Source organism: Vigna unguiculata, chromosome 1 (assembly GCF_037176805.1).
Source record: "Vigna unguiculata cultivar grain cowpea cultivar isolate G323 ecotype 2 chromosome 1, ASM3717680v1, whole genome shotgun sequence".
Taxonomy (NCBI): Eukaryota; Viridiplantae; Streptophyta; class Magnoliopsida; order Fabales; family Fabaceae; genus Vigna; species Vigna unguiculata.
This window is the reverse complement of record NC_140792.1, coordinates 38,675,884-38,689,260: the sequence shown is the minus strand read 5'-3', so window position 1 is coordinate 38,689,260 and position 13,377 is coordinate 38,675,884. Positions and strand designations below refer to the sequence as shown.

Sequence of the window (13,377 nt, the reverse complement as noted above, 5' to 3'; positions counted from 1 at the left end):
TTAAAAGTCTCAAAATGGTCTCCTTTTTTGTTGAAACGTCTCACATTTGCCCTTGTCGTTAAGTCAACGTTGACGCCGTTAGAGGGAGTGTCACGTGTCAGTTCCTCGATTTTTTTGAATTTTTTATTTTTTATTTTTTTTGATTTTTTTTTTAAAAAATAAAAAAATTGCCACGTGTCACGCTGTCATCGTGCCACGTGGCAGTGACAGTGACACGTGTCAGTATTACGTCACATGTCATTTTGTTAGTCTCAATTTGGTCCCTTTATTTTAATTTGTCTCAATTTAGTCCCAATTTTTGTAAAAATTAGCAATTTTGTCCCTCTCCAAATTGAAATCAAATTTAATTTCTGTATAAATGTACACAAATATTTCCATCAAAATTGATATTTCAAGTAAATATTTTTAATCAAATTAAGTTCATTTAATTAATATTTTACATTGAACTTTATTTAAAATGGTTTAAAAGTTGTTAATAGAAAATAATGTTAATATAAAAAAATTCATAAATTACCTAGTTCATGTTACAATAAAACACATATAAATTTAAAATTTTAAACAATTTTAAATAAAGTTGAATGTGAAACATAATTTTAACTAAACTTAGCTGTGTTAAAAATATATAATAAAAATATCAATTTGAATACAAATATTAAATTTAATAAAAATATTTGTATAACATTTATATAAAATTAAATTTTGTTTCAATTTGAAGGGGGACAAAATTGCTAATTTTTACAAAAATTGAGACTAAATTGAGACAAATTAAAATAAAGGGACTAAATTGAGACTAACAAAATGACACGTGGCGTAATACTGACACGTGTCACTGTCACTGCCACGTGGCACGATGACAGCTTGACACGTGGTAATTTTTTGATTTTTTTAAAAAATTAAAAAAAATTTAAAAAAAATTAATAAAAAAATTAATAAAAAAATTCAAAAAATCGAGGAACTAACACGTGGCACTCCCTCTAACGCGTCAACTTTAACTTAACGGGAAGGGCATACGTGAGACGTTTCAACACAAAAGGGGACCATTTTGAGACTTTTAAAAATTTGGGTACCATTTTGAGATTTTGACTCCAAAATGGGGACCAAAGGCATAATTAAACCTTAATTATAACAATAAATGTTGTAATTAATGTAAGATAAAAGTTTTGACAACCTTATATTTTACTTGTATTTATAGTTTATTTTTTTGATGAGTTCATGATTTGGATCGGCCTAACATTTCTTAATATGATTATTTACGTGTTTACATTAATTAGATGATTATCTCATTTTTATGTGTCATTCGATCGATGATAATTTGACCATATAATTTGTATAAAAGACTAGAGTGAAATCTTGTAGACAATCTAACTAACATGACTAAATTGTATGTTTCACGTGACCGAACAATCGATATTATAGATCTTAGTTAAGTTAATTATAAATGAGAAACCGAGTAAAATATTATCGACCACTCATAATATCTTTAAATCATGAAAGTACTTTTTGTTGACTTGTTCGACCTTGCATTCATTACAATAAGTTTGGAATAATTATAAGACAAAATTTAAACTTTAACTGAATAACACTTAAAACAATCTTAAATAACCCCATTTAATTAAATTTATTGTGAATGATAAGAAATGCATGTAAGAAAAATCACTTTGCTGGTGTCTCTTTCAGGGTAGAAAGTAGAGAGACAAAACTGTTGAGGCCGTGCAGCTACGCGCCGTAGACGAAAGCAATGGAATGGTTTTGATCGAAGAGAGTGGGTCCGATTTTAATACTACTTTGTTCTGCTGCTGTCTCGTCACCGTTGAAATCGTACCAACCCCAAAACTACAGAATCCCTTTCTCTTTCATTTACTATTTTTCTTTTCGGAAAAAAGAAATAATTTATAACTCATCCGTGCAATAAAATTTATTAATATATATATATATATATATATATATATATATATATATATATATATATATAAGCTCTATACCAACCAATTCGCCTAAACCAACAATGTCATGATGCCAAACATGCCGCGAACCGGAGAAAGAAGAAGAAAAAGAAACAACCTTAGCCGCTTGAACTTCAACCTATGTTTCTCAATCCCCATGCAACCGTTCACACCACAATCTTCCCCTACCGCCACCTCTTCAACCGTTCTTCAGAATCAAAACAAAAAACCACTATCACAACCCGCCACGTCAACGTCCCCGATCAGGAACTACGACCCTACTAACCCATTCCCGAGCCTCGGACCTGAACCCCAACCTGCTGACCTGGCCACCGCCTTCGTCTCCCAACGTTTCTTCTTCACCTACCCCGGCCGATCCAACTCCATCGTCGAATCCACCGTCACCGACACCGATTGCGCCACCTCCTCATCCTCGCCAAGAAATCCAGTCGCAACCGTCGAAGAAAAGGCGAAAACAGCGCTCGAAGGCAGCGTTGCGGTAGAGATGTATTCGCTGGACCCTTACGCGGATTTCCGGCACTCCATGGAGGAGATGGTGGCGGCGAGTCCCGAGTTGATCGATGTGGCAGCTAATTGGAAAGAGCTTCTTTTCTGCTACCTCGCGCTCAACCCGAAGAGCACGCACAAGTTCATCCTCTCCGCTTTTTCTGATCTTCTTCTCAGCCTCCTCTCGCAATCTTCTCCTCCGCCGCAGGATGCAGATGCCGGCGACGTTCCCGTCGGTGGCGATGGATGTTCGAATTAGATACAGTAAATGTTGAGAAGTTGCATGTGTTTCTGTAAGTTGAAAAAAACGTAACGTGGGTGCCAGGTAGAGATTAATTAGTGGTACTATACATTTCGTAAGAATTAATTAAGCTTTTTTCCGCATAATTAAGTTAGCTTGGTTAAGTCATGCGCTGTTTCGCAATTTTTGTTTCTATTTAATTAATTAATTTAGTTAGTTAGAAGTGACGTCTTTGATTTTTCTTTTTTCTTTTTGAGAAAAATACTAAAATGATGATTTTATTATTTTCTAATTTAGCCAAGTTAGGTTTTAAAAATGGTACGACTCAACAAAGTGAAGCAGTGTGTTTAGTATATACCTTCGATACCTTGTAAACTTTTATGTACATTTGTAGATTTAAACTTTTCTGTACATTTGTAGATTTTAAATGAAATCGTGCTAATGGTTTGGAATTTAAATGTGAGTTTAAGTTTTACATTGATTAAAAATGAGAAAGAAGAATATTATATAAGACTAAAGACCTATAAATCTATTGTCTTGAGATTTTGGGTTGAGAGTAATGTTAATGTCTCATGTGGTTAAGTTCAAGTTTCATTGGTGTTGTATCTCTTCAGTGATATCCTTTGTAGACCTAACACTAATTTGATATAACTTTTAGTGTATTATAATATAAATTAAAGTGATATTATATTTTATACAAATTTTTGTTAATTTTAATTGAAATCGTGTTATTAACACGACTTTACTTGATTCAAAATCGTATTGAACTGGTACGATTTTTTCATGGTAAAACGTAACAAGTTTAGACAACTTGTTAATTTATAATATTTTTAAAACTTGTGTCCGATGATTTAAGAAAAAAAAAGAAATTGCACATTTGATGCTTTTGCATGTTTTTTGTTTGTGAAGGTATGTGAGGAACGGAAACCTGAACCTGATCTCAAAGTTGGTCCCCTAAGCCATGCATTCCATATCTATAGGAATAAATAATTCATCTCTTTCTAAAAACAATCATTTATCAACTCTTTCTACTAATACTATAAATAATAATAATAATAATAATAATAATAATAATAAATTTTGAAATTTATAAATATTTATTATTACTGAATAATTATATCTATGATCCCTATTAAGTATGCATTTAATTGTCTAATTAGCTTTAAATACGATTAAATGAATTTGTAAAAGTTCGAGATGTAATAAGTACTGTCAGAGAAGAAATACAATTTTTTCTCCTGAACAATTCAACATTTAATATACATTTATGTACACGTCTTGAAATTGAACTCAAAATAACATGTTTAAGGATTTCAAATCATGCTCACTCTCGAACCAAGACTTTGGTTTAAGAAATCACATTTACGAACTTTTAGAGCAAACTTTTATCATTTATAGACAACATCACACGAATGTTTTCTATTTCTGTCAAAATTAATATAATAATAATTTACTGACTCGCATAACATATATATATATGGATAACTCTCTTTCATTCGTCCATTATACACGTTACTTTTGGGGAACTCAAAATTTTTGAGATCATTTAAAAATGGTATGTAGAAAACAAGATTCGGCTATCTAGGGAAATGCCTTGTTCCTAACAATTGGTATCAGAGCCGATGGTTAATGCTGGCTCAGACGAGTGCAGTACCAGTATGGTCCTAGTATCGAAAGTCTTCCTGGCAAGAGTCCCAGATAAGGGTTCCAGGTAAAGCGTGTCCCGTTAAGAATAACGGCGGTACAGAAAAGGGCAGAAAAGGAGTACTCGTGGTTGGGCAGCTTCCGCTGGAGGGGGGTGTACCAATGTGGTTGAAGGGACTCACCCTTGAGGGGGAGATTGTTAGGAATACAAGTGTGAGTCTAAGTCCCACATTGACCAGAAATGAGAAAGTAGAGCACTATATAAGAATAAAGACCCATAAACCCATTGCCTTAAGGTTTTGGGTTGAGAGTGGTGTCAGTGTCTTATGTGGTTAGGCTCAGATCTCATTGGTGTTGTTCTCCCCAGTGAAACCCCCTCTGTAAAACCTGACAAGAACAGAACTCTGAACTCTGCATGTTGAAAAGGAGCACAACAAGTTCATTTTGTCTTTAAAATATTCAAGAATCATGACAGTATTGAGCAGAAATGCCACTGTCCTTATTTATGTGTCATACTCAATATATATGTATTTATATGTATACAGATGCCAGTCAGGTTTCATCAGGATCTGCATAAAAGCCGTAGTTAAAATTTGCAGGTTGAATTCAGTGTCAACCTCCGGTTTGTCGTTAGATCTGGTTGATAATTAATAATATTATTATTTAGAATGTTATTTTAACTATTAAATTTTAATAATTTTTTTTATAAAGTGATATTCTTTTAAGTAATTTTGAAATATTAATAATAAATAAATAAAAAAGTAGAAAATTATTTAAAAGATATCTTCTAAAGTTATAAAAAAAGAGAAAATTATCTAAATTTAATAAACAAACAATATTTTTCTTTTATTATTTTAGTGTTGAAAGTGTTCCATAGTTGTAAGAAATTGTGACTGATGAATATATGTGAATAAATCGTCTTTTTGATTGTACGTGGAATGGTTTGCAGCCAGACAGTGAATAACTACATCAGAAAACGCCACATAAGAGAATAAGAATTGGAAAACAGCTAGACAAGGGCAGGGGCAATAAAAGGAAGTTTGTAGTATTTTTTAGTGGAAACTTGATTCGCTGTAGGAACAGTGTAATTGTTATTACTGTGTAGCATATATGCCAACTCCTACTCGTCAATATATGCCCTATAGGGTTTTGTACCTTATAGAAATAAATTTCACAATTACGGAAATGGATAGATTTTTGAAAACATACAAAATACCAATAAACAGTGTTTTAAAGTATAAATTTTTAAAAGAAGTCGTGTTAAAATATAATTTATCTTTTAATTACTTTCAAAATAATATTAAAATTATGTTTTAAAATATGATTATATATATATATATATATATTTCTTTAAAATATTTGTTCTTTGACAAAATTTTATTTGACAAACAATCATTTTAGTAAAAAAAAAATTCCAAAACGTTATTACTTTATTTTTGTAATTTTCATTAAAAAAATAAAAAATTATTCAATTTAGTAACTTTATCAAAAATTTGTTTGTCAAAAGTTCCGGTCCTAAGGCTTCGACATGTAGTACAGTATTAAGGTTTCCTTTCAAAAATCACTTAGAGTTACATTTTTCTAGTTGATATTATGTTTTAAGAAGCAACTTCAAATGTATTTTTAAAATGAAAAAAAAAATTCTACTTTTATGTGTGTGTAGACAAGAATGTTGTAATGAAGAGATAAAAAAATAAAATTATGAAAATATCATACAAATTAGAAAACGCCAAAGGAAAACAAGAATGTAGAATAATATATAATGATGTAACTATGTACATAAATAATGTAACTAGTATATTTACTTCAAATGTGTCTAAAAATTATATACGGTTCTCTGGTAAAACAAAACTTATTTTTTACTGTCTTTTTTGAAAACATTACTAGAAGGGAAAAAGGTTACTTACTATCTTTTGCATGAAAAATAACAGCATTCAACAAATACCTTATATATGATAGCTAGACACCTAGACCACACACCAATAAGCATTTCAAACATCCATGGGATGAGCATTCATAAGGAAAATGGAAGTCTTTTAAGCTGTTGGGCAACCAAGACCAACTTAACTTCCAAATTGAAAGAAAACAGACAAATGAACAAGTTGTCTTAATTTTCTGTAGTTGTAAAAAGTACTTTTTGTTGTCCATGTTATGTCACTTAGAACCAATCCATTTTAATTAACAATAACTCCAAACCAAGGTAGTAAATCTACAACAGAACATTAAATATAAAACAGTTTTGTCCACCAAATGATAAAATAGGCAAAGAGAGCAGTCTTATGTAGGATGATGTTTCTCCGAGATTGAACTTGGTTTTGTCAAGGGTCACCGTCCACAAACCTAGATAAAGAAAATGTGTCAATTGGCTTATGCAATGGTAGCATAGTGTGTGCGTGCATGTGTCCAGGGATACACAACATTTTTGCAGTAGTCTCTACCAAAACGCACCATTTGTATGAATCAAATTCTCACCAGGAACTTTATGTAAGCTTTGGTAACCTCTTCTGTAACTTTTCTGTGCCACGACAAACCAACATATTCACGCCCTTTATTATTTTCTCTGTTGTCGAATCGACTGGCTCAAACCCGAAAGAACGAATCCAAGTTTCTCTGGTTTGTTTCACGGTTGGTACCACCAATAACTCAACGTTGAGGTGACTGAGTGTCTGGTAAATAGTAATAGTCATAGAAACAAAAGTTAGTTTTGAAGTAAGCAAAACCAAAATAAAAATGTACCTTATAGTCGCGGTTTCATTACAATTTTTGATATTTTTAAACATTCTATAGAAATAATAGGACAACTACAGCCACAGTACAGTGATAGAAACCTAAAAAGATCTTGACCCTAGGGCTACAGTAGAAGTTGCAGATAATTTTTTAAAACCTTAATGTTATAGAGCGGTGTATACATGGCAGGAAAAGAGACAAATAACCTTAACGAACTCACCGATTCAATTATCCTTAGAAGCCGAGCGAACATTCCTTTCTTCCTATAAGCAAAAACAGTTGCAACAAATGGCAACTCTGCTAGTTGGTTCCCATGAATCCTGTTTAACAAAAACTTTATCATCACTATACACATTTCACTAGCATGCACTCATGCACAGGTGATATAAATAGATCAATAACTGTGTAGAAAGGCAATTGAATTCGTAGCAGTAGAATTGAACTGAGGAGATAGAGACATCTAACCAGGAAAGTAACTTCACATGAAATAAATTTTTACAATAGCAATTAGCAAGGTAAAATATTACTGATTTTCAAAACATTCTAAAACATGTTGCCTAAATTAAACAATAGAGCAGCAGATGTAGTGTTTGAAAATCATGTCATCTAACAGCAATGCCAAAAGCTTGTTTATGCTTGAATTTTGATAATCCCGGCTTATTATAAGTATCATCCTTTTCAGCTATATTTTTCAAAAGAATTCGGTCTAAATATTCAAATTATGGGTCGAGAACGAAAAGGGCTAAGCAAAGCAATCAACTAAAAAGGTAAAATGAAATTATAACTTACACTATAAGAAAATATTTTCCATTAATAATTAAATTTAATGACAAAAAATTGTTAATTACTATAATGACTAATTTAGATAAAATAAAAAAAGTATTGGTTAGTAAAATAGTGATTATTATAAATAAAAAATTATAATTGGTTTTTAAATTTGTTTTTAAAATTTAGTTACCAAAATTTTGACTATCAAAAAAAATTGATCAATAAATATTTGTTTCCCAAAATTTTATCAAAAAAGTTAGTTTCTAAATTAGTCTCTAAATAATTAGTGATCTATTATAATTTTTTATTATAATACTAACTATTTTAATAATCAATAATTTTTTATTTTTGAAATTGATATATAAATTAATCACGTGACTAACAAATTTTTATGGCTAGGAGAAAATTCATGTAGTTATTCTAGAGTTGTTATTATTTTTCTTTAGATTTTTTTGCCGTATCATTGCATACACACTTTAAGAAACTTTTTTAAGAAATTAGACTTCCTAATAACAATGCAATTTTGTAATGGGCAAATTCCGGTCTTCACAGAATTAAATCTTTTTGAATCATAAAGGAAAAATCATATTGATTACATGCAATGGAAAGCTGAAACAAGAACCAAAAATAGTAAACCAAACCACTTAAAATATCCAAGAGTAATATTTTTTTGATATCTTAATAATGCAACATTCTATTTATTACGCACTTTTTTAGTGTATCTCTTCTTATTATAGCACCTCATTTATTATATCTATATTTTGTAAATTCTTACTCTCTCTGTCATGGATTGCCTACATGCATCTAAAAAAATTCAATACTGCATAGAGCTGGTCCACAAGAAATCCAACACCAAAGAAAATAAATTAATTATTTTTCTTCCTCACAAGTTATATATATTTCCAATGTTTGGCATACATGTGTGTTTTTTTTTTATCAGCAAATTTCGTTTTGCATATACATATATGAGTTGCATGAACGCATTTATAATCAAACTTAAACAGATATTTATACCTGATTGATGCAACGCTGATAATCTCATAATCTTTCTCTAGAATCGCAGTAATAAACCCCTTACAGTCCAGGCGAGGAAAGTTTGACCTGATCAAGATATATAATGACAGCACAAGATAAGAAAAAACTTTCACAGACATTACATTTTCAGATGAATGAAACGATGATCACGTAACTTACTTGTGAATGTCAAAATCCAAAATCATTTAAAAAAAATAACTTTACCATGCATTCTCCTCAAATAGTTTTCTATTCATCATTCTCTTCATCAGGAACCCCAAACGAGCAACAGGGTTGGAGGCATTCCTCATTCTCTTTAAGAACACAAGTTAAGTTGAATATATAATATACCTTAATCCCTTCATTCATGTCTTTTACAAATTAAAAAATTGCATTTCTTTTTATGGTACCCTGATTCATTGACTGACAACATGCCCAGGGCCAAGAGAATCATTATTTGGTTGCTATTTCAATTTTATTATTCCTATTCTGATAGATATAGTGCATCATTTTCTCAAAAAGATCTTTTTTTCCTTATTTTCTGAAGGTTTGTTTGCATTTGATTCCTTATCAACTTTCGCAGTTGAACAAATATCTAGCACAAAGTTTACAAAATCCTATTTATGACTCTATCTGAACTCATTCTGTCAGTTTCCTTTTTCCTATTTTCCTGTTCCTTCAGAAATAATTAGACATGTAAAATCCATTGAAATGTCTTCATAAAAGAGAAGTTATGACTGCAACTGCATGTGCCCTAAAAATGTTAAAAAGCACGTAAAAGGGCATAGTAAGTGAAGTGATCTTACCCACAACTATATACAATACTTTGTATTATATTTGTCCCGCTTCCCTCTTCAATGTATGGCATGAAGCTCTCACTCAATACCGATAATGCAACTCCCAGTTTGGCATTGCATTCAACATTTTCGGCGTCTAACCTTGTTAAATTAGGGTCAGTATCTGCCCGGTAAATAAAAGACCAAGAAAATCCATCCTCTATGTTATGTTTAACACGAAGAAGCCCTTGAAGTCTCTCATATATCTGGGAAGACAAAATACCAAATTACATATTAGTTAGATTACCATAATCAGAGATAACTTGTAGTAATAACAACAACAAAAACTTTTTTCAGTAGGTATTGCCTATTACATTAATTAAGTCTTGTCAATCTCTCTCTCTCTCTCTCTCTCTCTCTCTATATATATATATATATATATATATATATATATATATATATATATATATATATATATATATTCTCTTGAATCAAAAGGAAAGGGAGTAAACAACATTGTGAGACCGGAATATACTATCAAAACCTAGGCTATTTTTTTTTTATCAACAAACAAATAATTTCGGATATTATTTAGGGATATTATTTAGTGGTGCATCTTATTGGGGATTACCCAAAAGACTAATCACAATTGAATAATTTCGGTCTTAATTATGTTAGTATTTGATTTAAAGGATGTAGTGGATGAGAAAATTGTGTAGGAATCCAAAATGTTAATGATGATATGGGTAAATGAGAAAAGTTACGGGAGGGTTGAAATGGCCAACATTAGGGCAATATTTAGCTACATGAATATATTGGAGACAACAGTTTTTCTGGTTGTGACTGCCACAATTACCTGGGCAGTGCCTCGGTTTTATCTTATATATTAATACACATTTTTCTTATAAACACGTGAATTAAGTAAAAAAAAAATATTATAATGGTTGTAAAAGATGAACTCAAGTCAACTTGAGCATAACATCGCCATCATAAATTTAAGTAAGCTTAAGATTGAAGAAGATGAAATTATAAATAGATGATATACCTCCCTACATCCGTTTCCACATAAGGGTAGCCTTTTGTTACGAGCGGAATTGCCTCCATGGGACTTAAGACAGGATAGGTGAACTACAAAATAAAATAAATTTAGTGTTTACAAATAGCTTTAAAAAATAAAAATAAAAAAGTAAATTTTAGATCTAATTCAAGATTAATTTGAAATTTGTATCTATTTATATACTTTAAATTAACTTTATCTGATTTTTTCTAGAATTAATTGATAAAACAATGCATTACGTAAATGGAGAAGACATACATCTTTTCTCGCATACAAGGCATTCGGTCGACATCTGAAACGGGGCAAGGCCTTCAAAGGCGATCACAGTCTTTTCACACTGCAGCCCACAATATTTGCAGCAGCAACTCATACAGTGCCAATCACCTTCTGGAATTGTCTGCAGGTAAAACAATAAAATAGGTGTTTTTTTCGGTACAGTATTTTCTTAATCAGCAAAAGGAAATAAATGTTTATTAAACAGGGCTTGAAAGTACTAATATTTACATAAGTTTTTTCATATATACAGGACACATTATACAAATATTAAGTGGTATTATATATCGTGGGTATAGCATGAAACGATCATGTATAGCATAGAAAATAATGTATTTTCCTTCCGCTGTCAAGAATAGTCATTTATATAGGCAATGTAAAATAGATTTTCATGTCAAATTCTTTCAATAATAAAATTTTATAAGGATTGATTAAGATATTCATAAATAACTCTAACCGGAGATGTTAAGAAAAAGTCTAATTGGAGATGTTCTTAAAATTTTATATCTTTTGGTATAATTTGAAAACAGAAGTAAATTTATTATAATAGGAATACATAAAGTTTGGTTATAATAGATTAATCTTTTATGCAAAAAGTATATTAATGTAACTAAACAGAAATATCTATTCAAATAATATGATTTGATAAGAGAAATCAACAATTGAGTACAAATGTCTCAAAGTGTGGTTAATAGTTCAATAATCTTTACACAAAAACTATGCTAACGAAATTAACATGCATCTATATGTAATCAAATATATATGATTTTTTTGCTGACAGAAAACATGGCCTGCAAAATGAAGAATAAGAAAAGTGATATTTTGAAAAGAAAATGTTATAAAAGTAGAACGATTCAATTAGAAATGCACAATGAAAAAACCCAATACAATAAGTTATGTGAAATAATGGTATATATAAAAAGAAAGGGTTCCTAAAATTATAGGATGGTGATGCAAGAAGGTACATACTTGTATACCCAAGCAGCTCTGATGGAAAGTTGATGGGCAACCATCGCAACAGAGAAGATTTCCCTTTTCCCCACAAACCCTACAAAGGTCGTCGCTTTTTTCTTTGCCCTCACGAACCAAGTTATACAATTTAGAAGAAAATTCAGTTTGCTTATCCCAGCTTTCTGCCATGCATTGCAAGAGACAAAGTCCTCTTCCTCTCCCCAAACATATGTTTCGTAGTGGATCGGATATTTTTTCCACCGAATCAAACTTTTCTTGCCTCCATGAGTGAACTTCAAACTCAGACATCGACACAACTTGAGAACAACAGTCACACAGAATGCCATCTCCAACAACCTCTCCACCCAGTGACACAGTTTTACTCCTGTGATCCCTGTAATAAACCCTCTCTCGTGATTTTATCGTTTTCACACCAATCATCCACGAAAACACAGTTCGTTTCCCTGTGTTCAGCTTTCTACGAGTCCTGTTATTTCTCGGACCAAACCGTTTTTCTTGTAAGAAACTCATCCTCTTCGCTCTTGCAAGGGTGTTTACACCCTTTTGCTCCGCAATCACGCCTCTGTTCTCATCATCTCTCACAACCTTCTCAGGTCGATTCGTCTGGCGACTCTCTTCTATTATTTCAGTTTTGATCATTCTTCTGGGGCATAAATCCCGAATTTGATTCGTCAAATCCACACCATGCATCTTCCTTAAGCGTCTTAAGCCTCTGGTGCGGCGGTGAAGTCTGGAAATGAATTCTAGCCCCAAAAGCTTATCATTTGAATGGTTTAAATTTCCGTAGAATCGAAATTCACCGTCACCCAATGGCCTTTGCCCGTTCCGGCTTCCGGGAATCGGTTCCATCCTGAGACGCACCTCAAGCCTCAATGAGGTTTCTGGGTACTGTTCCACTGCTTCATCTGTTCTCCCTCTCTTCCTCTCATTGGTTAAATTCAAGCTTTGTCCCTCTCTCATTTTTCTGAAAAACTCTTGTTGCAAAAAAAACATATCAGAATCATATAAAAGAGTTAACTACTCGAAACAACTCAAAGAGAAACTTACATGAAATTTCTTCACGAATCTCAGATGATGATGCTCTTGACCAAGGTCTGTAAACCTTGCAGCTGTTTTTGGTTTTCTGTGGGGTGCTGCTCTTATGCGTTTTATTGAGTGTCTCGCCACATGAAGGAATGCTCAAGGAAATGTGACGCAAAGAAAGTCTTTTTTTTTTTGTTTGTTTTACTTTCGGTCTTGCGGTTATGTTAAAGCTTTGTAACTCTTCAAACGTAATCATTCAACAGGGTAACGCCTGCTGATGTGGCATCTTTATTATTTATTTTTTTAATTTAATTTCATTTAAATATTATTAAACTGTTTTTTTTGTTTATTTTGATTTGACTTAATTTTTTTTTCATTGAATTAATAATAATGACAACGCCATTATCATTAACGAGGAAGAAGAAATATTTA

General features: G+C 31.6%; 2 protein-coding genes across 2 annotated transcripts; one reads left to right on the top strand and one right to left on the bottom strand.

The window, feature by feature from the left end:
• The first annotated feature begins 1,979 nt into the window (after positions 1–1,979).
• On the top strand, positions 1,980–2,927 carry LOC114163978 (transcription repressor OFP16-like). Its single transcript, XM_028048404.2, has one exon. It carries the CDS (start codon positions 2,011–2,013, stop codon positions 2,707–2,709), a length of 699 nt encoding a protein of 232 aa, XP_027904205.1. The 5' UTR covers positions 1,980–2,010; the 3' UTR covers positions 2,710–2,927.
• Positions 2,928–6,350: 3,423 nt separating this feature from the next.
• LOC114187404 (increased DNA methylation 1-like) lies at positions 6,351–12,882 on the bottom strand. Its single transcript, XM_028075690.2, has 8 exons — positions 11,920–12,882; positions 10,936–11,074; positions 10,666–10,748; positions 9,651–9,886; positions 8,845–8,931; positions 7,283–7,382; positions 6,808–7,001; positions 6,351–6,675 (listed from the first exon to the last, which is right to left on the bottom strand). The coding sequence occupies exons 1-7, from the start codon at positions 12,880–12,882 to the stop codon at positions 6,816–6,818; spliced, it is 1,794 nt and encodes a 597-aa protein (XP_027931491.2). The 3' UTR covers positions 6,351–6,675; positions 6,808–6,815.
• Between the last annotated feature and the right edge of the window lie 495 nt (positions 12,883–13,377).

Bases quoted from the DNA above. Each gene is read 5' to 3' on its own strand.
- LOC114163978 (XM_028048404.2), top strand. From the start codon at position 2,011: ATGATGCCAAACATGCCGCGAACCGGAGAAAGAAGAAGAAAAAGAAAC.
- LOC114187404 (XM_028075690.2), bottom strand. From the start codon at position 12,882: ATGAGAGAGGGACAAAGCTTGAATTTAACCAATGAGAGGAAGAGAGGG. The intron at 11,075-11,919 runs GTATGTACCTTC...TTTTACCTGCAG, and splicing joins AGAGCTGCTTGGGTATACAA to ACAATTCCAGAAGGTGATTG. The intron at 7,383-8,844 runs GTATAAATATCT...TTTGTTAAACAG, and splicing joins ATCAGCGTTGCATCAATCAG to GATTCATGGGAACCAACTAG.